The sequence below is a fragment of the Camelina sativa genome, chromosome 11 (assembly GCF_030686135.1).
Source record: "Camelina sativa cultivar CO46 ecotype springtype chromosome 11, ASM3068613v1".
NCBI classification, from domain to species: domain Eukaryota; kingdom Viridiplantae; phylum Streptophyta; class Magnoliopsida; order Brassicales; family Brassicaceae; genus Camelina; species Camelina sativa.
Window position 1 is genome coordinate 31,180,210 of NC_141890.1, and position 21,914 is coordinate 31,202,123.

Sequence of the window (21,914 nt, forward strand, 5' to 3'; positions counted from 1 at the left end):
AATATTTGAATATTAACATCGGTTTGATATAAACTGATACAAATTATTTGCATCAACAAAATATAAATCATTCATTAAAGTGATGTAAATTATTTTTGTATCACTTAAAACTGATGCAAAAATAGAAAATAAATGATGTAATACCACACTTTTTTTGTAGTGGCTAGAGGCTTTTAACAAATGAATGACTACGTACTATGAGAAAGTATGATAAATTCACATAATTCTAATTGATATGGAAGCATAGGAGCGATATATATGAAACAAAACTTTCACACATCACTCTCATCCTTCGCCTTACCTATCAAGCCTCTGTTTATCTTATTTGGAAGGAAAGAAACTCTAGACTTCATAATGTAGTTTCTCGCCCGGCTTCAGGTTTAATGCAAGAGATCAAGACTGACCATTCATTTGTTTAACAAAAAAAATGAATGAATATATATTACAATTTCCCATGCACGTTATTTGGGTTTAAGTACTCCCTCTCTCAAATCTCAATTGTCTCTATTCTTTATCACCCCCTACTCATAACTTTTAGAGAAACCGAAACGTTTTCTTTGGATCTCACTTACAATGGCGACTAAAAATGATACTTCTTCAGTAAGTTCATATCATACGAGTCTTCCTCTGACGAAGGGGAACAAATATCCACTCAATCCGGACCATCAGCTACTACTCTTACTAAAGCCACCTTGGACTTGCAGACAAAACCTTCGTCGTCTCAAGAAGAAGAAGAGCACTGTGGTGAACAGAGCTCTGAGGAGGATGAGGCTTCCTCCGATTCTGAGCAAGATGAGCCCACCAAGGAACAAAATGTTGGAATTTCATCATTGATTAATCCTTTACAAGGAATCAAGTGTAAGAATCAGAAGATGGAGAAAAGAAGAAGAGGAAGAAGAAGAAGAAGAGATGTAGAAGTGTTGTGTCGTGGAGGAAGAAGAAGAAAGAAGTAAAAGGCTTTGGGCCAGAAGTTAATGAAGGCCCATATATATGTCAATGGGTTTAGTTGTTGTATTTTGTATTGGTGAAATGAAACAATTAAGATAAGCTATCTAGGTTAAGATAAGATGTAGTATAAATATATTTGTGTGTCTGTAAGAACACTTTAAGGAAGTAAGAAGTAAAAAGGTTAAAAGTGGCTGCTTCTAGATCTATTTCCAACATGGTATCAGAGCTTCAAAGTTCTTGGTGACCTGGAACCTGCACAAGAAACAAAGGAAAGTTAGAGGCACAAGCTGGTTCACAAGAGCACAGCAAAAAGAAACGAGAAAAGAAGGAAAAATAAGAAGAAGAAGCAAAAATCAGGTAATCTCTAAGACTGCAACTAGTCGTAAGATAAAAATGCAGAATGTTCAAATGGTTCCAGTGTTTGATGGAAAGAATTATAGTCTATGGGTTATAAAGATGAAGGCCATACTTAAGTCTAAGGGTTTATGGAAGGTAGTTACAGAAGGTATCCTAGTATCACCTAAGTTAACTACTCGCACACAAGAAGAAAAGAATGATAGACTGGGAAGAGTTAGAGATGAAGGATCAAATTGCTTTACAGTTGTTGTTTAGCGTTGTTTCTGAAGAAATATTCAGTAGTCATTTATCTGTCACTGAAACCTCAAAGGATGCATGGGATGTACTTCAACTAAGGTTCCTAGGTGACTCAAAAGGTTCCATGATAATGCTACAGAGGCTCAGAGGAAACTTCTACAACCTGAAACAATATGAAAGAGAAACCATTAAAGACTTTGCTAGAAGAGTCGTAGAGTTGGTAAATGAGATGAGAGCTCATGGAGAAGAAATGGCAGAATCTATTGTGGTGTCTAAAATCTTGTGCTCACTTCAAGAAAGGTTTAACTCCTATGTGGGAGTCATAGAACAGACAAAGGACCTTGCAGTTGTAACTGTGGCTGAAGTAATCAACTCCCTACAAGGACAAGAGAAAAGATTAGATGACAGAAATGGTGGAAACGCAGAAGGAGCATTTGCAGCAAGGTTTCAAAAATTCAAAAATGTTCAAAATATGCGAGACACATTCAGGTCAGAATCATCTCAGTCAAAGTGGTGTAGCATATGCAGGAAAAACAATCACAGTGAGGAAGAGTGCTACTATAACAAAAACAAGACAACAAGCACACAACAAAGAATGCAAGTCAGACCTAGAGGAAGTTTTTTTGTTTGTGGAAAGCTGGGACACTATGCTAGAGACTGCAAACTCAAGCACAATCAAACCCAGATGGAAGCTCAAGCAGAACAACAAAGTCAAACACCAATAAACAGACAATACCAAGAAGAAGACAACCAAGAAGAAGGGTTGTTTACAACAACTCATGACCAAATCTCAAGCAATGGTAATATCTGGTTGATTGACAGTGGAGCTACATGTCACATGGCCAAATAAGAAAGCTGGTTCTCTATGTTGAACAAAAACATTAGGAGATGTGTAAGGTTATGCAATGATGAAGTTATTCAAGCTAAAGGAAAAGGTACAGTCACTGTAATGATTGAGACTGGTAAAAGAACAATAAGGGATGTTCTTTACGTACCTAGCTTGAAACACAACTACCTAAGTGTTCCTCAACTGATGAAGAGTGGCTACGGGATGATGTTCAACTCATCAGGATGCATAATCACTAGTCAAGAAGGGCAAAAGATACTAGAGGAACCCATGAGAGATGAATGTTATTCTATTGAGTTTCAGAAAATGAAGAAAGAGGGAAAGCAAGGAGAGACATCACAAGAGAAGGCAGAAACAAGACCTAGAGGGTATGTGGAAGAATCTGGAGAAACTGAGCCTACAAAACTGCAATCTTAAAACAGTGAGATTGAACAAGTGATAAATCTTACTGTAAATGATCACTACCAAGAGGGAGAATCTACTAACAACCATCAAGAATGAATAAGTGCCTGATGGTAGAGTGTGTAGAATCGGAATCCTAAAATCAACAAAGTCAGATTCAAAATGAGTTTATTGGGAATGTGAATTACAAACCTGTTGTGATTCAGAGAGAGGAGGATGCTACAATCATGGATCATGAAACTGAAGTGTTTTGCAAAGAGAATTCCAACCAGAGGAAGAACAAGTCACCGAGCATGGAAGAGATGTTGGATGTATATGATGCTTATGTTGAGACTAAGAAGGAACATAAAGGGTTGCAAGCAGCTCTGAAAAAGGGAAAAGGTTCAGATAGTGTAAAATCAAAATGTGCCAAGGCCTTGTTAAGACATAAGCGAATTGAAGAAGAGAAATTAGAGTTACCATCAAAACCAGAAGAGACTAACAAGAGAAAGGTCCAGACTGATGACTCCATAGATCACCCATCCTGCAACAATCGACAAAAAGCTAATGTTCTGAAATCTTTGAAGCTCAAACAATCTATGAAAGAAAAACAGAGAAATTCAAGCATCATACCTGAAGTGTATGGACCAGATATCATCACAAATGATGAGGGAGATGGAGACTGTGTGAAGGTTGCTGCAGACAGGTACCTGCAGGAGAAAGAGTTGAATTACTTCAAGAGAGAGAAGAAGAAGCTAAAGAATATGGAGAGAAATTGAATTCAAAGGGAAAATAAGAAAGAAAACAAGAGGAAGACTCGAGGTATGAAAGATAAGGGAAAGAGGGAGAGAAAAAAAGAAGAGCTCACATGAGATGGAGATTGATGATTCGGTTTGCTATGAGACCAATATGCAGAAGAAGAAGACTCATATTGCAGAACCACATGACAAGCACAAGGGACCTGTCATGATGAGAAACAAATCAGAAACTGGGTTAAACTCAATCATGGTTGATAAGGTAAAGAATGAAATAATGAGGGAGAAAGGAAAATTACTTGTGAGTTTTGTAGATCTCGACAAGGGGATTCATTCAAGGGACAAGAAGAAGATCGATGCCCATAATCACTCAGAGGAGCACATGCAGTACAAGAGAACGGTTCAGACCTCAACAAAAATTGATGAGAGCCATGGAGGGGTTAAGTCAATAAGCCGATCCGGAAAAGTAGTGAATGAGATCAAATCTGAGAGGATTAAGATGATGAGGGAGCAGGAGAACTTACTAGTGAGTTACGCTGATGTTGTTAAAGGTATAAGTTCAGGTACTAAGGACATCAACCGAGTTGGACAAGAAGTGGTAGAGATCAAACCCATAAACGTGAACCTGGGAATTTTGGGGATTAATCAAAAGATGAGAGAGGGAGTGTTGGAATCTCATCATTGATTAATCTTTTACAAGAAATCAAGTGTAAGAATCAAAAGATGGAGAAAAGAAGAAGAGGAAGAAGCGTAAGAAGAAGAAGAAGAAGAGATGTAGAAGTGTTGTGTCGTGGAGGAAGAAGAAGAAAGAAGTAAAAGGCTTTGGGCCAGAAGTTAATGAAGGCCCATATATATGTCAATGGGTTTAGTTGTTGTATTTTGTATTGGTGAAATGAAACAATTAAGATAAGCTATCTAGGTTAAGATAAGATGTAGTATAAATATGTTTGTGTGTCTGTAAGAACACTTTAAGGAAGTAAGAAGTAAAAAGGTTAAAAGTGGCTACTTCTAGATCTATTTCCAACACAAACTCCTTCCAAAACCGAGATAGCCAAGGAGAAGAAGATTTGTGTGTCCTCCGAGGAGGAAGAAGAGAGCTCGAAGGAGGATGACGCTTCCTCCGAGTCCAAGAAAGAACAAACTCCTTCCAAAGCAGAGATGATAGCCAAGGAGAAGGAGATCTGTGTCTCGTCGTCTAAGGAGGAAGAAGAGGACAGTAGTGGAGAAGAGATATTTGGGAACTTCTTTGTCTAAGGAAGAAGTTCCCAAAAAGAAAGAAACACCTTCGAAAGCTGAGATAGCTAAGGAGAGAGAGATCTGTGTTTCCAGCAAGGCCCATAAGCGTGTGAGTGAAGGTTCTTCGTCTGAAGACATGAATGCTGCAAAGAAAGTGAAAACGAGTGGCAAGAAGCTGGTCCTTCCACGGCTTTGGTCCGAGGACGATGAGGTGCGCTTGCTTGAAGGAATTCTTGAATTCCGATCTGCTACAGGTAAAACATACCTCGAAGACAAGGATGGATTCTACCACTTCATCAAGGAGTCTTTCACCGTTAAGGTTACTTTCTTACAATGCATGTCAAAGATTACAAAACTTAAAAAGAAGTATCAGAAGAGAGATGAAAAAAGTAAGAAACCGTCTACTTTGAAACCTCTTGATCTTAAAGCTTTTGAACTGTATGGGAAAATTTGGGAAAACCCGGTATCTGAAACGAATGCTGCTGAAGATTCAAGAAGAAGTGACGGGATTCAGAAGCTGGAAAGTGATCATAAGAATGTGATGAATCATGGGCAAGGAGGAGATTGGTTTTGCAACTCGGTTTTGTTTTGTATGGTTGCTTATCTTTGCAGGGATGAAGATGCAGTGAAAATAGATTGGGGTTGGGTTTCAGAAGAGAAGAAGAGGGAAATGATGGACCGATGGAGAGTCTTGAAGGCCAAAAATGACGAAACTCTCTTACAAAAATCAGCCTTTTTGGATGATATTGTCTCTCTTATCCATCGTTGATACCTTTAGATGCAACGATGTCTCTTTGCAACTTTGGATTTGGTTTTATGCTTTTTTGATTATTTCTTTTGATTTCAGATTATGCTATCTTTAAATCTACTGGTTTATGTTATGTGTTATGACTTTTTTTTTGGATTCTTACTTTTTATGTTAAGATATTGGTTTTATGTTTTGCTTTTTTATATTGAATTTGGCATTTGGAATTAGACCAACTCTGTTTTAACCGGAGTATTCGTTTACTATGTTCTCTCGTTGATACAACTTTGAAGTTTGAAGTGTTTCTTGCACAAAAGTTTAGTTGAATCATTTTTTCCTAAGGGCATTTCCATTGATGCATTTTAAACAAAGTTGCTTAACACATATTTTATTATTACTTTTGAAAAATTTAGATTTAGAACTTCTTAAAAATTAACTGTAAATTTTTATAGGTCCATTGGGAGTTGCTAGATTTGGAGTTCTTAAAAAAATATATAAATATTATATATTTTAAAAAAATTTTAAATAATTGTATTTCATAAATTTTTAAACAAACATGACATAAAAATATATTTCATAAATTATTTCCATTATAATTAATCTGTTTTTTTGCTAAGCAACTTGTAAGCAACTCACTAAGATGCATCAATCGAGATGACCTTACATGTTAGACTGTAGTAGTAGTAGTATTGGTCTTACTATGAACTGTCCAATGCTCTTCATTTGTCTTGGTTCCGTATACACAACAGACAGGCACAACTTATGCATTCTTACTTTTAGAAAAAAAATCAGAGTATTGGGCTTAGAATGATATATGAGCTTAAACCTATGACGGCCTAATTAGAGCCCAATAAATATATAAACGTATGTGTCTCCGTTTCTCTCTATTCTCAATCCCTTTACTTCTTTTTACCCAAAAATCTAGAAACCCCAGAAAAAAGAGCTAAACCGCGAGCTCTCTCATGGCCTCCGGCGGCAAAGATTCCGATCGTACCTTAGGGTACATGACTCGGAAAGATACTGAAGTCAAGCTTCCAAGACCTACTCGTGTCAAGAACAAAACTCCGGCGCCGGTTCAAATCACCGCCGAACAGATTTTAAGAGAAGCTCGTGAGAGACAAGAAGCTGAGATCCGTCCGCCTAAGCAAAAAATCACTGACTCCACCGAGCTCTCCGACTACAGACTCCGCCGGAGAAAGGAATTTGAGGACCAGATCCGTCGCGCGAGATGGAACATTCAAGTTTGGGTCAAGTACGCTCAATGGGAAGAGTCGCAGAAGGACTACGCTCGTGCTCGGAGTGTATGGGAGCGAGCCATAGAAGGAGACTACAGGAACCATACGCTTTGGCTCAAATACGCTGAGTTCGAGATGAAGAACAAGTTTGTCAACAGTGCCAGAAACGTTTGGGATCGAGCTGTTACGCTTCTTCCTCGTGTTGACCAGCTTTGGTACAAGTATATTCATATGGAGGAGATACTTGGGAACATCGCCGGAGCTAGACAGATTTTTGAACGGTGGATGGATTGGTCTCCGGATCAACAAGGTTGGCTCTCGTTCATTAAATTCGAACTTAGGTATAACGAAATAGAACGTGCTAGAACCATCTACGAGAGATTTGTTCTTTGTCATCCTAGAGTATCTGCCTATATTAGATATGCTAAGTTTGAGATGAAGGGTGGGGAAGTTGCGCGTTGTAGGGGTGTCTATGAACGTGCCACAGAGAAGCTAGCTGATGATGAAGAAGCTGAGCAGCTCTTTGTGGCGTTTGCTGAGTTTGAAGAACGCTGTAAGGAAGTAGAAAGAGCTAGGTTTATCTACAAGTTTGCTCTTGATCATATTCCTAAAGGAAGAGCTGAGGATTTGTATAGAAAGTTTGTGGCTTTTGAGAAGCAGTATGGTGATAAGGAAGGGATTGAGGATGCCATTGTTGGGAAGAGGAGGTTTCAGTATGAAGATGAAGTAAGGAAGAATCCTTTGAACTATGATTCGTGGTTCGATTATGTTAGGTTAGAGGAGAGTGTGGGGAACAAAGATAGGATTAGAGAAATCTATGAGAGGGCTATTGCTAATGTTCCACCAGCTGATGAGAAACGTTACTGGCAAAGATATATCTATCTTTGGTGAGTTTCTTTCTTTTCCTATTCAGTTTGCTGATTTTTGGCAATACCACATTATTGATTTTAGATTTGAGTATGCTGATCATGGTTTCAATAACAACTTTAAGTTTAGTTTCCTTTATCTGAGCTGTTCGAGTTAATTCTCTTAGGTAGATGTCAGTTATATCACCTATGTCGAGCTTTTAGCATATCCAAGTTACTAAATATATGAGAACAGATTCTTGCATTCCATGGAAACCTATTGTTGTTGAATTTTGTTAGCTTATGGTTCTGTGGTTTTCTCAAATACTGACACTGATGTGACTAATTGGTGTAGGATTAATTATGCATTGTATGAAGAGATCGAAAATGAAGATGTTGAGCGTACCCGAGATGTTTACAGGTACGCTAAAGTCTATATTCATTTATGTTTTTGTCATGGCTATTTTGTCAAATTATCCCAAGGTAACTTTAAACTAACTATTCTCTTACTATAATTTTCAGAGAGTGCCTCAAGCTTATCCCCCACAACAAATTTTCTTTTGCCAAACTATGGTTGCTCGCTGCTCAGTTTGAGATAAGGCAATTGAATCTCACGGGTGCTCGGCAGATATTAGGAAATGCGATTGGGCAAGCTCCCAAAGATAAGGTTAGCCTAAAAATGATTTAAACCATGCTTTTTATTCCTCTCCTTTTAAGCACACATGGTTTTACTTAACTTACTGTGGTGATTTATTTTCCTGCAAATAGATCTTCAAGAAATACATTGAGATCGAGCTTCAGTTGGGAAACATGAATAGGTGTAGAAAGTTATATGAACGGTACCTTGAGTGGTCCCCTGAGAATTGCTATGCCTGGAGCAAGTATGCTGAATTAGAGAGGTCTCTTGTTGAAACAGAAAGAGCTAGAGCTATTTTTGAACTTGCAATATCCCAGCCAGCTCTTGACATGCCTGAGCTGCTATGGAAGGTATGTTTTTCCAGTCGTATACATTCATAGTGAGATTCCTCAGACTTTTGAAACCGATTAAATTATTTAAATTCTATAATGTTTGTGGCAGGCATACATTGATTTTGAGATAGCAGAAGGGGAATTAGAGAGGACCAGAGCTTTGTATGAGCGACTCTTGGACCGTACTAAGCATTACAAGGTGTGGGTTAGCTTTGCAAAGTTTGAAGCTTCTGCTGCAGAAATAGAAGAAGATGAGAACGAAGATGAAGAACAAGAAGAAGGTGTTCTTGAACACAAAAAGGACTGTATCGAACGTGCCAGAGGTAACTTTAAGATTACACGTCATATGAGTATTGATGATACCTTGTGACATGTTTTAACTGTTTTTTACTTCTCTCTATGTTTCTTCTACTCAGCAATTTTCGATAGAGCCAACACATACTACAAAGACTCGGCACCGGAGCTGAAGGAAGAACGAGCTACACTCTTGGAGGATTGGCTGAATATGGAGACGAGGTTTGGTAACCTCGGGGATGTTAGTATTGTTCGTTCGAAGCTTCCAAAGAAGCTCAAGAAGAGAAAGCAGATCAGTAGAGAAGACGGTTCAACAGAGTACGCATTGCTTATATATAATTTCTCGATTTGTTATGTTTCGTATGTGATTAGTTGAATGCTAAAAGCTTAACGTGAAAAAAATGGTTTGAATCTCTCTTAACAGATACGAAGAATACATCGATTACATGTACCCAGAAGAATCGCAGACAACGAATCTCAAGATTCTCGAAGCTGCATACAAATGGAAGAAACAGAAGGTTGCTGCTTCTGAAGATGATTAAGATTAAACTTTTTTTTAATTTAAAATTAAATCAAAACTGTGAGTCTGTGAGTTGTTTTGTTTTCTTACCTAGATCTCTGTACATCGTCACGCATCGTGTTTGATTTAGTAATTTTTGTTATCCAAGGACCAAGCAAAACTCGATTTGGTTAACTTTTGTGGGTCGGTTTTGGTTCGAGTTTGCTGGTTTTACAAGTTAGAGGAACTAATCAGGATGCTCCATTCCGGTTTGTGAAACGTTGAAGTCCAGTCTTGTTTCTCAATGGTCAGGTTTTCATAGATTAACCAACTAAATCACATGTAATTTTATATCGGCAGGTAATTTTGTTTATTACTGTAGTAGTTTTTGTTTATTACTGTAGTAGTTTAGTACACTTATCTTTCACACTTGAGTCGGCTGATTAAATTTAGGTCAGTTGGCAACTTGCAACACAAGCCATAGAAATGTGTCCACGTGGCTGAGCGAGATGGGGTTAATTTTGAAGTTTTTTGAACCAATCACGTCCTTTGGGCAAAATATCGAGAGATATATACATAAAAGACGACGACGAGAAATTAGCAAAACTCATTCGTTCGTTCGTTCGTCCTGTTGGTTATTTCCGTAATTATTTGCCAAGTTGAATGGCAATTTAGATAACACAGGTAGTGCCAAATTTTGCATTCCCCCCTCTCGTAATCCAAAAAAGAGAAACCTTTAAAAATTAATAATCAAAAGACTAAAAAAAACACAACCTCTCGTTTTATCTGACTCTCTCATCCCATTTTTTTCCTGCTAAAATCTTCTCTTTCAAATTCTTCTTTTTGGGGAGAGGAGAAAAATAGTCTTAGAAAAATCTTTTGTGTTCTTTCTTTTTTCAGCCTTCTCAGCCGCACGGAGAAAAGAAAAATATCTACCCGGATCTTTGCCGGTGAAAATCTAAACCTTATTAATTTCTTTGCCGGAACCAAACATTAAGTTTAGGGGCTTAAATTGCATATTAGTGGAACCCAGTCGTGTGTTTTTTTTTTCTCCTTTATGAACAAAATCGTCATTCTCGGTGTAGGGTCATGATTGCGACCTTCGTTTAGTTTACATCCTGTAACATTGTCTCAATCTTTCTTACCAGTTTTATTTCTCTAGTTTTCTGATATGTAATATTTTCTCTTAGGACCATAATGAATGTTGCATTTGATGTGTCTTAATAAATTTTCAACTCTGATCCTAATAAAAAAAACCTTAATTTTAAAGCTTTCTTGGGGCTCAAGAATTTTGTTTTGTTCTATTTTTATTGTCAATGCGTTGATTTATTTGATCATTTTGTTTACTTACATGCCAAGTTAAAGATCTGCTACTCGTTTGTATATGCTTTGAAATTTGATCAATGTTGTTTGTTTCTTTGTGTGTTTTCAGAGTTATTAAAAATGGAGGAAGCGAAAGCAGGTAAGAATTGTTACATATGTTCACTATGTTTTTGAAGTTTTTTGTTATGTAAGATTATGTTGTTATATTATATATCTGCAGAAGTGGAGAAGAAGGTGGCTATACTTTTAAAGTTTATTCAAAACAAAAACAAGATCCCAAAGGTTACAAAGAAGGAGCTTGTTGGGATCGTTGAAGATCTTCACGGGCGGTGTCGTATACTTTACTCTGTGTTTGACGATTTTGAGACTAATAGTTATGGAAGGAAAGCAAAATTGGGTACTGCTTCTTCGTCGAGGTCTAGTTCGGATTTGGATTACTATTCTTCAGAGGAGATAGAGATCAGCAGTACCGGTAATGTTAGCTCGGATTACGCGGTGATGCTCCAAAAGCTACAGGAGACACAGCTAAGAAACGAAGATTTGGAGAGACAAGTGAGCAATCTGAAACAAGAAACAAGTTTTTTACGCGATCAAAACTTGCAAGTGGCAGGAGATATTGAAGGCAAGAGAAACGAGGACAGAGAACATTTCAAAGGCTTGATGACTAAAAGCGAAGCTGCATTGTTGCGTAACCAGAAAAAGGAGTTGGAATTGAAGCTGGAGGATAAAACCAATCAAGTCTCGGAGACGCAAATGCGGTTGAAGCGTTTGGCGGAAGAGGCAGAGAAACAAGCTAAGGCCGAGATGAAGATTGTTGAAGAAAAGGAAGCCTTGTTGAACAAAGTACAGAAACTTGAAGCCGGCATTGGGAAAAAGAGAAAGAAATATAGCGAAGAGATGAAGTGTAAGATTACTGAGATTGATCGTCTTAAGGAAGAGAATCAGAAGCTGCACACAAGAATCGCAGAGATTAATGAAATTGAAGACAAGAGTAAGAAACTTGGCAACCAAGTTTCTGATCAGCATAAACTAGACAAGGAACAAGAAGATATCATTCAACGGTAAGACATAATAAGAATTTTTAAAAAGCTTTTTAATAAATTGAAGTTTGTTGTTGTTACCACTGATTTTAATTCACTGCATGCAGGCTATCAATTGAGAATAATGATCAGAATAAACTTCTTAAGGAACAAAAAGATGTCATTGATAAGTCCTCAGAGGATCAGAAGCTACTGAAACGTTGGTCGTTTGGTGGTTCGAAATTGAATACCAATCTGCTCGAGAGGAAAATGGAAGAGCTGGCTGAAGATTTTCGAATGAAGATGGAAGATCATATTCGTATACTGTACAGGAGGATCCATGTAGCCGAACAAATACACGTAGAGAGCAAGAACAACTATATCAAGACAAGAGACAACACACAAGTCTTACAAGAGAACAGAGGAAACAGAGAAGATTGCACTGTCTCTGAATCCCAATTCAAGAAAATCAAGGAAATGGTGGAGAAAGGGCTTGCTGGACCAGAGATGGCGATAAAGAAGCTGGAAGAAAGCGGAGAACTAGTGAGCCGAGTCACGAGGTTAGCTAAAGACATCGATTCAGCAAGAAAGTTGGTGAAGGAGAAGGACAACAAGATGAAGCATGAGGTGGAAACACTTGAAGCGAAGCTGGAATGTAGAGAAGCACAAGAATGTTTACTAAAGGAGAAGCTATCGAAACTAGAGGCGAAGCTCGCGGAGGAAGGAACAGGGAAGCTGAGTCTTGCAAAGGCTATGAGGAAAATAAAAAAGCTTGAGATAGATGTGAGGGAGAAAGAGTTTGAGTTGTTGAGCTTAGGAGAAGGGAAGAGAGAAGCCATAAGACAACTATGTGTTTTGGTTGATTATCAACGTTGTCGATATGATGATCTCAAAACATCCATCTTCAACGTTGCTCTTCAAGCATAAATTTCACTTCTTCCTCTTCTTCTTCTTCTTCCTCTTTTCTTTTGTGGTGTAAAATTGTAAATATTATGTTGCAAGATTTGATTACTTATTCATTGCTGTAACTTGTAAATAAGTATATAACAAACTATTCCTAATATTGAACATTGTAAGCTTTTTCCACTATTTTTAGGTTTGGCCTTCATCTATTAAATCTTCTTTTGTAGGAAGTTATATAGGTTAGATTATTTCAAAATGTCTAATTTTAACGTAGGATTTATCATCATGGGATTATAATTCGAATCTTATCTCTGCGATCTGGATCATATTTTTAATAAGGTATAATTTACTAACATAAATTAAAATTAAATCTAAAATCTACTATTTATAAAGACGAAATCTAGAGAAGAATTTTCTTGAATTATAATTAATGGATAAGAGGAAAAACATAATATGAATGAAAATCTTGTAGCAATAAATAAAGCATAATTTGAAGAGAAAAAAACCTATTAATAGGGAGATATCACATAAATAATTCAAACTAAATAATAAATAGGAGAAAATGAAAGAAATATAATTAAAATTAAAAAAGTACTCCTTAGAAAATAGAAATAAATCATTCTTAGTATTATTGATCGTTTTCCCAATTATATTTTATGTAAAAAAGTCGGGAAACGCTCTTACTTCGTGATGGTGAGGCTTTAATTATGTGTTAAAGTCTTGTTGGTGATGTATTCACCACTGATAACTCAATTAGAAAATAGGATTCTATTATGGAAATAAGTGCATGTACATTTATACATGAATCTATTATAGACCTTTACATGAAAAGAGCAATGAATTCTACTCCTAATTCTCATCTTTTTCCCACGTAAAACCAAAATCAAGAAAACAGCAAAAGAATAAGGCAATCCATTCACCTACACCTAAATGCTTCATTTTAGCAAACAGTAACCCGCTAATCGCCATAAGCCCAGATGCAATGTCGAACACATCCGGCTTTCATAAAATTGTAAATATTATGTTGCAAGATTTGAGTATTTTGTCATTGTTGCACGTAACTTGTAAATAGCATATTTTAACACTTTGTTTCAAACTATTCTTAATATTGAACATTGTAAGCTTTTTCCACTATTTTGTTAGGTTTGGCCTTCATCTATTAAATCTTCCTTTTGTAGGAAGTTAGATAGATTAATTTATTTCAAAATGTCTAAGTTTAACATAGGATTTATCAAAATGGAATTATAATTCCAGAATTATCACTGCAATATTAATCATAACTATAAGGTACAATTTACTAACATAAATCGTAATTATATTTAAAATCTACATTATATATAGATGAAATCTAGAGAAGAATTTTCTTGAATTATAATTAATGGATAAGAGGAAAAACATAATATGAATGGAAATCTTGTAGCAATAAATAAAGCATAATTTGAAGAGAAAAAAACCTATTAATAGGGAGAAATCACATAAATAATTCAAACTAAATAATAAATAGGAGAAAGAAAATGAAAGAAATATAATTAAAATTAAAAAAATTTACTCCTCAGAAAAAAGATATAAATCATTCCAATTTTATAATGTGAATACAAATGTAGTCTAAATCAGTCTGTTTGATGGTTTTTCTAATTATAATTATGTATTAAAAAGGCGGGAAAAACACTTGCTTCGTGATGGTGAGGCGTTAGTCATGTGTTAAAGTTAATTATGGCATTAGACATGCCCAACTAAATAAAAAGACAAAAAAAAAAATCAACTAATATTGTATTATCGTTGGCAAAAACGTAAACAAATCTATCAGATGATTACTACAGTCAAATGATATATTGATTGACCGGGTTGACGAGAATTTGATTGAAGCGTATAGTGGCAGGGAGCGTAATAATATGGTAAAAGAGAGGGGTGTTTGTGGAAGACGAGTTTAGGAAAAGATTCCCCCAGTCGTCGTCGTCGTCTCTCTCCTTCAAAATTGAAAAAACCACAACACAAAAAAAAAACAAAAGTTAAGCTTTCATAACTGCTTCTCTCCTTCTCCTCTCAGATAAGTCCAAACCAAATCACCTTTTTTTTCTTTCTTTTTTTTTCTTCAATCTCTCTCTCCCTCTCCCTCGCTTCGATTTCAACTTTCGTAATCTCCTATCATCATCATCTCTGCTCTGTAGCACACATCAGAGAAAAGAGCGAGAGAGAGAGTTTCTTGGTAGTTTCTATAAATCTCCGGAGCTTCCGTATCCAGGTAAAATTCTAGGTTTCGAGCGGCTTCGATTTCTCCGCATGAGTTTGATTATCGATTTGAACTACTAGTTCGTTCGTCCATGTTTTGCTTTGATTCTTCTTCGATCAGCTTTTTCGTTTTTTTTTTATGGCGTGTCTTGGATTTGGATCATGAATGAGAACGTCATATGGTTTAATTTTTTAGTCGATGATGCTTATTTGCTGGGAAAGAGTACGCGTTTCTTGTTCTCCAATTCGTCGTTGAGGGTTTTGATCAAATTAATTGGATTTATCGTTGATTTGGTTCATTAAAAGTTTCGGTAGGGTTTATATTTTTAGGTGAGAATCAAGATCATGAGCTTCACTTTCATCTGTCCAAAAAAAAAATAAAATAAAAAAAAAAGAACTTCACTTTCCAAACCTTGTTTTTGTTTCATCTTCGAGGTTTTTTTTTTTTCATTTTTTGGCTTTGTGGTGGCAGTTCTAACTATTGATGCATAGATTTTTAGTTCAGAATGCTCTCAGTTTCATATATGAATCGTTCTCTTATCCATACAGGCAAAACAACGATCGATTCTTGGATCTTCCGTGGAGCTTAAAAGGAAGTTTGAGATTAAAAAGGTAAGAGAAACTGGTAACTCTCTTCTCCTTGTTAATTTTTCTTAAAAAGAAATGCTTATTAATTTAACTAGTATTTGGATTGATCGGATCGAGATTGTTTTAGGTGAATCGAAACTGTATTTGTTTATAGTAGTTTGTTAAAGGTAGTAAGTAACATATAAGAACAAAAAGAAACAACTCACATTACTGAGGTATGAAAAAAACTGAAAATAATGATAGCTGTCTTTTATCGTTCTAGAGGTATGTGCGTGCTTTCTGGTCCATTTCCAAAAATGCTGATGTGGCTCCACATGAGATCTTTTGTCTAGCAAAAAAAATACCATCAGATTCCATATTTAGACCATAAGCAGCCACTAATAGTGTGATTTAGCTTTAATCACAAGTTCTATCTCCTCTCATTAAACTGGATTTTGTTCTTATTTTGTAACCTAACCTCTGTAAGTGTAAATGTAAATTCATCACTTGGTAACAAAGTTACTCACTGATGAAAGGGTTTGAATCTATGATGTTTCTATGTTCTTTGCGGGCCCCACGAGTTCTATTATTTATCTGCATACCTTGTCAGAGTTCAATTGCTGGATCTACTTCGATTATTATATTCTCTTTTTGTTGAATTATCATGATGCTTAACCTATGATCTGGATTCTGATGGTACCTCTTTTCTAATTAAATAATGGCATTTAATTTGAACAAGTTAGTTTTGCTAGTCTTTAACGTTTTTTCTGATGATAAGTTTCTCTGTGAATTGTTTGGTCTCAGGTGAAGATTGAGTTTCTTTGATTGATGATATTTGGTTGAAGAAACTGAAGAAAAAAAGACATGAAAAAGCAAAGGTTTAGAGAGACCTTGAAGTCTTTCTTTGAGCCTCATTTTGATCATGAGAAAGGTGAAATGCTTAAAGGCACTAAAACTGGTAATTTTCCTACACTACTAAGTTTTGTTTCACATTTCAAATGAAATTCCATAGATCTTGGTTTAAATGCTTACATAAAAACTACACTTATCATCTGATGCAGAAATAGATGAAAAGGTGAAGAAAATCTTGGGAATAGTTGAGAGTGGAGATATCAATGAGGATGAATCTAAAAGACAGGTGGTTGCAGAGTTAGTGAATGAATTCTACAACGAATACCAGTCTCTGTATCGCCAGTACGATGATCTAACTGGAGAGATTAGGAAAAAGGTCAACGGGAAAGAGGAAAGCTCCTCTTCGTCAAGCTCAGACTCGGATTCTGACCATTCTTCTAAGAGGAAGACTAAGAGAAATGGAAATGGAAAGGTAGAGAAAGATGTAGAGTCGGTAACAGGTGCCTTGAAGCAACAAATCGAAGCTGCTAATCTTGAAATTGCTGATCTGAAAGAGAAGTTGACAACGACTGTTGAGGAAAAAGAAGCAGTAGATTCTGAGCTTAAAGTAGCTTTGTTGAAGTTAAAAGAATCCGAAGAGATTAGCACTACTTTGAAACTTGAAACTGAGAAGTTAGAGGGTGAAAAGACAACAGCTCTGACTGATAACAGGGAACTGCATCAGAAACTGGAAGTCGCTGGCAAAACAGAAACCGATCTGAACCAGAAGTTAGAAGATATTAAAAAAGAGAAAGATGAACTGCAAGCTGAGAGAGACAATGGTATCAAAAGATTTCAAGAAGCTGAAAAAGTTGCTGAAGATTGGAAAACAACGAGTGATCAGCTCAAAGATGAAGCTTCTAATTTCAAGCAGCAGCTAGAAGCATCAGAGCAGCGAGTTTCGGAGCTAGCCAGTGGTATGAATAGTGCAGAGGAAGAGAATAAATCTCTATTACTGAAAGTTTCGGAGACTTCAGATGAGATCCAACAGGCTCAGAAAACCGTACAAGAACTAATTTCTGAATTGGGAGAGATGAAAGAAAAGTACAAGGAAATAGAGAGTGAGCATTCTAGTTTGGTGGAGTTACTTAAGAACCATGAGAGAGAATCATCAATTCAGGTAAAAGAATTAGAAGCACACGTCGAATCATCAGAAAAGTCGGTTGCAGATTTAAACCAAAGCCTGAACAATGCAGAAGAAGAGAAAAAGCTGCTATCTAACGAGATTCAAGAGGCGCAGAACACCATACAAGAACTCACGTCTGAGTCTGGACAGTTGAAAGAAAGCCACAGTGTGAAAGAGAGAGAACTTTTCAGTTTGAGGGACATCCATGAGATTCATCAAAGAGACTCATCCACCAGAGCAGGTGAATTAGAAGCTCAACTGGAGTCTTCAAAACAGCAGGTCTCAGATATGAGTGCGAGTCTGAGAGCTGCAGAGGAAGAAAACAAAGTTATCTCCTCGAAAAATTTAGAAACTATGGACAAGCTCGAACAGACGCAGAACACGATACAGGAACTCATGGCTGAATTGGGAAAGTTAAAAGACCGCCACAGAGAGAAAGAGAGTGAGCTTTCTAGTTTGGTGGAGGTACATGAGACTCACCAGAGAGATTCATCGAGTCATGTGAAAGAATTAGAAGAGCAAGTGGAATCTTCAAAGAAATTGGTGGCAGATTTGAACCAAAGCGTGAACAATGCAGAGGAAGAGAAAAAACTGCTCTCTCAGCAAATAGCAGAACTCTCTAACGAGATTCAAGAGGCAAAAAACACCATACAAGAACTCGTGTCGGAGTCTGGACAGTTGAAAGAGAGTCACAGTGGAAAGGAGAGAGATCTTCTCAGTTTGAGGGACATCCACGAGACTCATCAAAGAGAATCATCCACTCGCGTGAGTGAATTAGAAGCTCAAGTGGAATCCTTAGAACAGCGGGTCTCAGATTTAAGTGTGAGTCTTAAGGATGCAGAAGAAGAAAACAAAGCCATCTCCTCGAAAAATTTGGAAATTATGGACAAGCTTGAACAGGCGCAGAACACGATACAAGAACTCAGGGATGAATTGGGAGAGTTGAAAGACCGACACAAAGAGAAAGAGAGTGAGCTTTCTAGTTTGGTGGAGGTACACGAGGCATATCAGAGAGATTCAACGAATCGAGTGGAAGAATTAGTTGCACTTGTGAAGTCAGCAGATCAAAAGTTTGCAGATATGAAGCAGAGTCTGGACAATGCAGAGGAAGAGAAAAAACTGTTATCTAATGAGATTCAAGAGGCACAAAAAAACATACAAGAACTCATTTCTGAATCTGAAGATTTGAAAGAGAGCCACGGTGAGAAAGAGAAAGAACTTTCTGGCTTGAGGGACACTCACGAGTCTCATCAACGAGAATCATCCAGTCGTTTGAGTGAATTAGAAACTCGACTGAAATCATCAGAACAACAGGTCGTAGATTTGAATGCGAGTCTGAATGCTGCAGAGGAAGAAAACAAGTCCATATCCTCAAAGATCTTGGAAACTACAAATGAGCTCAAACAGGCCCAAAGCAAGGTAGAGGAACTTATAACTGAACTGGCAGATTCTAAAGATACACACGTACAAAAAGAGAGTGAGCTTTCTAGTTTGGTGGAGGTACACGAGGCCCATAAGAGAGATTCCTCAAGTCAGGTTAAAGAATTAGAAGCACGGTTGGAATCTGCAGAGAAACAGGTTATAGAATTGAACCAGAGCCTGAACAGTTCAGAGGAAGAGAAGAAAATGTTATCTCAGCAAATTTCAGAAATGTCTACTGCGATCAAGCGGGCGGAGAGCACCATACAAGAACTCATGACCGAGTCGGAACAATTAAAAGGGAGCCACACTGAGAAAGACAATGAACTTTTCAGCTTGAGGGATATCCATGAGACTCATCAGAGAGAATCGTCCACTCAGTTAAGAGAATTAGAAGCGCAACTGGAATCATCCGAACACAGGGTTTCAGAATTGAGCGGAAGTCTGAAGGCTGCAGAAGAAGAAAGCAAAACATTGTCCACGAAATTATCAGAAACTTCAGATGAGCTTGAACGGGCACAGATCATGGTACAGGAACTCACAGCTGATTCGAGCAAACTGAAAGAGAAGCTCGCTGAGAAAGAAGGCGAACTTTTACTTCTGACAGAGAAGGACAGCAAATCACAGTTGCAAATAAAAGAACTAGAAGAAACAGTAGCGACACTGGAGCTGGAACTAGAGTCAGTTCGTTCTCGTATAATAGATCTTGAGAGAGAGATTGCAAGCAAGGCCACCGTAATTGAGCAATTGGAAGCGCAAAACAGAGAAATGGTTGCAAGAATCTCAGAAATTGAGAAGTCAATGGACGAGAGAGGAACTGAACTCTCAGCTTTAACTCAAAAACTTGAGGATAACGAGAAGCAATCATCGTCCTCAATTGAGAGTTTGACAGCTGAGGTTGATGGCCTACGAGCAGAACTAGATTCAATGTCTGCTCAAAAGGAAGAGTTGGAGAAACAAATGGTGCGCAAAAGCGAGGAAGCCTCAGAGCAGATTAAGCGTTTGGATGATGAGATTAATGGTCTGAGACAGCAAGTGGCCTCGCTTGATAGCCAGAGAGCGGAACTCGAGATCCAACTTGAAAAGAAGACAGAGGAGATCTCTGAATATCTGAGTCAGATTATAAATCTAAAAGAGGAGATCAGAAACAAGGTTAAAGATCACGAGAATATTCTAGAAGAAAGAAATGGTTTATCTGAGAAGATTAAGGGTCTTGTACTTGAGTTAGAGACTCTACAGAAACAGAGAAGTGAGCTTGAAGAGGAGCTGAGAACTAGGACGGAAGAGAACGTTCAAATGCAAGATAAGATCAATGAAGCATCTTCTGAAACAATGGCCTTAACAGAACAGATTAACAATCTGAAGCATGAGCTTGATTCTCTACAGGTGCAGAAGAGCGAAACCAAAGGAGAACTTGAGAGAGAGAAGCAAGAGAAATCAGAATTGTCGAATCAGATCACCGATGTCCAGAAAGCATTGGTAGAGCTAGAAGCTGCTTACAATACGCTGAAAGAGGAACACATGCAGATCAACGAACTGTTCAAAGAAAGTGAAACAACACTTAATAAGCTAACAGAGGATTACAAAGAAGCTCAAAGATTGTTGGAGGAGAGAGGTAAGGAAGTAACATCCAGAGATACTGCAATCGTGGGTCATGAAGAGACAATGGAGAGTTTACGTAACGAGCTGGAAATGAAAGGAGACGAGATTGAAACTCTCATGGAGAAAATCAGTAACATTGAGGTTAAGCTACGTTTGTCGAACCAGAAACTGAGAGTAACTGAACAGGTACTGACGGAGAAAGAAGAAGCTTTCAGGAAAGAAGAAGCTAAGCACCTAGAGGAGCAAGCATTGCTTGAGAAAAATCTCACGGTGACACACGAGACATACCGAGGTATGATCAAAGAGATAGCAGATAAAGTGAACATAACAGTAGACGGGTTTCAGTCTGTGTCGGGAAAATTCACGGAGAAACAGGGGAGATACGAGAAAACGGTAATGGAGGCATCGAAAATACTGTGGACTGCGACGAACTGGGTCATAGAGAGAAATCACGAGAATGGGAAGATGAAGAAAGAGATAGAGAAGAAAGATGAAGAGATAAAGAAGCTTGGAGTAAAAGTAAGAGAAGATGAAAAAGAGAAGGAGATGATGAAAGAGACTTTGATGGGACTTGGAGAAGAGAAAAGAGAAGCGATAAGGCAGTTATGTGTTTGGATCGATCACCACAGAAGTCGTTGTGAGTATCTTGAGGAGGTATTGTCAAAGACCGTTGTGGCTCGAGGCCAAAGAGTGTCGCAGCGAGCTTAAGGGCTCGTGACCCACAACACGGTACGTTGTTCTTCTTCTGCCCCAAGTCTGATTTCTCCTCACATCAATGCGAACACTCTTTGGGGATTGGGTCAATCAAGAAGCTAGTCGGGAGGTTATATTTTTGGTTGGGTACATTTTGTGTATTTGTGTTGGTACAATTTTATTTGTTCGTGTAAGTTTTGTTGCTTTTTCAAGTCAATTTGGTTTTTATTGTGGGCAAAGTTGGTGGTGGTTTTTATGGGAGGGGGAATAAAGGGATTCACACAAATGGGATTTGTATATAACGTTTAATGCTGCTGCTGTTGCGTATAGATAGTGAAGTGTTTTCGTTTGTTTGGTATTCGTTATATCTATAATTTTTGCAGTAACAGTCGTTGTATACTATTTTATTTTATAATTTGGTTTCATAATGTTTTTTTTTATATATACCAAAAAATAAAGTCAGCCATGTTGAATTATAAACAACAACAAAAAGTCAGCCAGACCAGACGGGTAGGTGATGTGTTAGAGAGTTAGATCAAATCAATATATTAAAAACAATTTCCATAACTAGGTTGATATTTCCTAAATCGAAGTTAACAGAAAAATAAGTACAACTGGCCATATCTTTTATTCTTAACTTTTAAACACTACTCTAATCTTCTCTCTATTCATTCCTAGTAGATCATATAAAATTAGTTATTTATACCAACCTTTGTTAAAAACTTTAAAAAAATTAAAGGAGATAATTATGTTTTTACAATTTTACATGTTAATAAATTTCAGATTATTTAATA

General features: G+C 37.2%; 5 protein-coding genes and 1 long non-coding RNA gene across 7 annotated transcripts; 5 read left to right on the forward strand and 1 right to left on the reverse strand.

Annotated features, from left to right (window-relative positions):
- Positions 1–1,067: 1,067 nt before the first annotated feature.
- Positions 1,068–4,289, reverse strand: LOC147934659 (uncharacterized). Of its 2 annotated transcripts, XR_015571996.1 has the most exons (9): positions 4,050–4,289; positions 3,825–3,933; positions 3,639–3,731; positions 3,404–3,480; positions 3,251–3,314; positions 2,984–3,156; positions 1,833–1,918; positions 1,548–1,705; positions 1,068–1,200 (listed from the first exon to the last, which is right to left on the reverse strand). It is a non-coding gene; the product is annotated as an uncharacterized LOC147934659 (long non-coding RNA). The 2 variants fall into 2 exon arrangements; XR_015571995.1 differs by having other exon boundaries at positions 3,825–4,289.
- LOC147934660 (uncharacterized) lies at positions 1,502–2,806 on the forward strand. Its single transcript, XM_087472729.1, has 2 exons — positions 1,502–1,986; positions 2,428–2,806. The coding sequence occupies exons 1-2, from the start codon at positions 1,502–1,504 to the stop codon at positions 2,804–2,806; spliced, it is 864 nt and encodes a 287-aa protein (XP_087328855.1).
- A 608-nt stretch (positions 4,290–4,897) lies between the features above and the next one.
- LOC104728460 (putative transcription factor At1g61730) lies at positions 4,898–5,530 on the forward strand. The gene has a single exon (XM_010447434.1). The coding sequence runs from the start codon at positions 4,898–4,900 to the stop codon at positions 5,528–5,530; it is 633 nt and encodes a 210-aa protein (XP_010445736.1).
- An 818-nt stretch (positions 5,531–6,348) lies between these two features.
- Positions 6,349–9,543, forward strand: LOC104724548 (uncharacterized). The gene is made up of 7 exons (XM_019233077.2): positions 6,349–7,628; positions 7,942–8,007; positions 8,109–8,253; positions 8,355–8,573; positions 8,665–8,878; positions 8,972–9,167; positions 9,274–9,543. Exons 1-7 carry the CDS (start codon positions 6,469–6,471, stop codon positions 9,389–9,391), a joined length of 2,118 nt encoding a protein of 705 aa, XP_019088622.1. The 5' UTR covers positions 6,349–6,468; the 3' UTR covers positions 9,392–9,543.
- A 506-nt stretch (positions 9,544–10,049) lies between these two features.
- On the forward strand, positions 10,050–12,753 carry LOC104724549 (uncharacterized). The gene is made up of 4 exons (XM_019232414.2): positions 10,050–10,298; positions 10,781–10,810; positions 10,892–11,732; positions 11,819–12,753. Exons 2-4 carry the CDS (start codon positions 10,792–10,794, stop codon positions 12,615–12,617), a joined length of 1,659 nt encoding a protein of 552 aa, XP_019087959.1. The 5' UTR covers positions 10,050–10,298; positions 10,781–10,791; the 3' UTR covers positions 12,618–12,753.
- A 1,452-nt stretch (positions 12,754–14,205) lies between these two features.
- On the forward strand, positions 14,206–21,548 carry LOC104724550 (uncharacterized). Its single transcript, XM_010443051.3, has 4 exons — positions 14,206–14,835; positions 15,372–15,434; positions 16,194–16,347; positions 16,451–21,548. Exons 3-4 carry the CDS (start codon positions 16,254–16,256, stop codon positions 21,133–21,135), a joined length of 4,779 nt encoding a protein of 1,592 aa, XP_010441353.2. The 5' UTR covers positions 14,206–14,835; positions 15,372–15,434; positions 16,194–16,253; the 3' UTR covers positions 21,136–21,548.
- Positions 21,549–21,914: the final 366 nt, after the last annotated feature.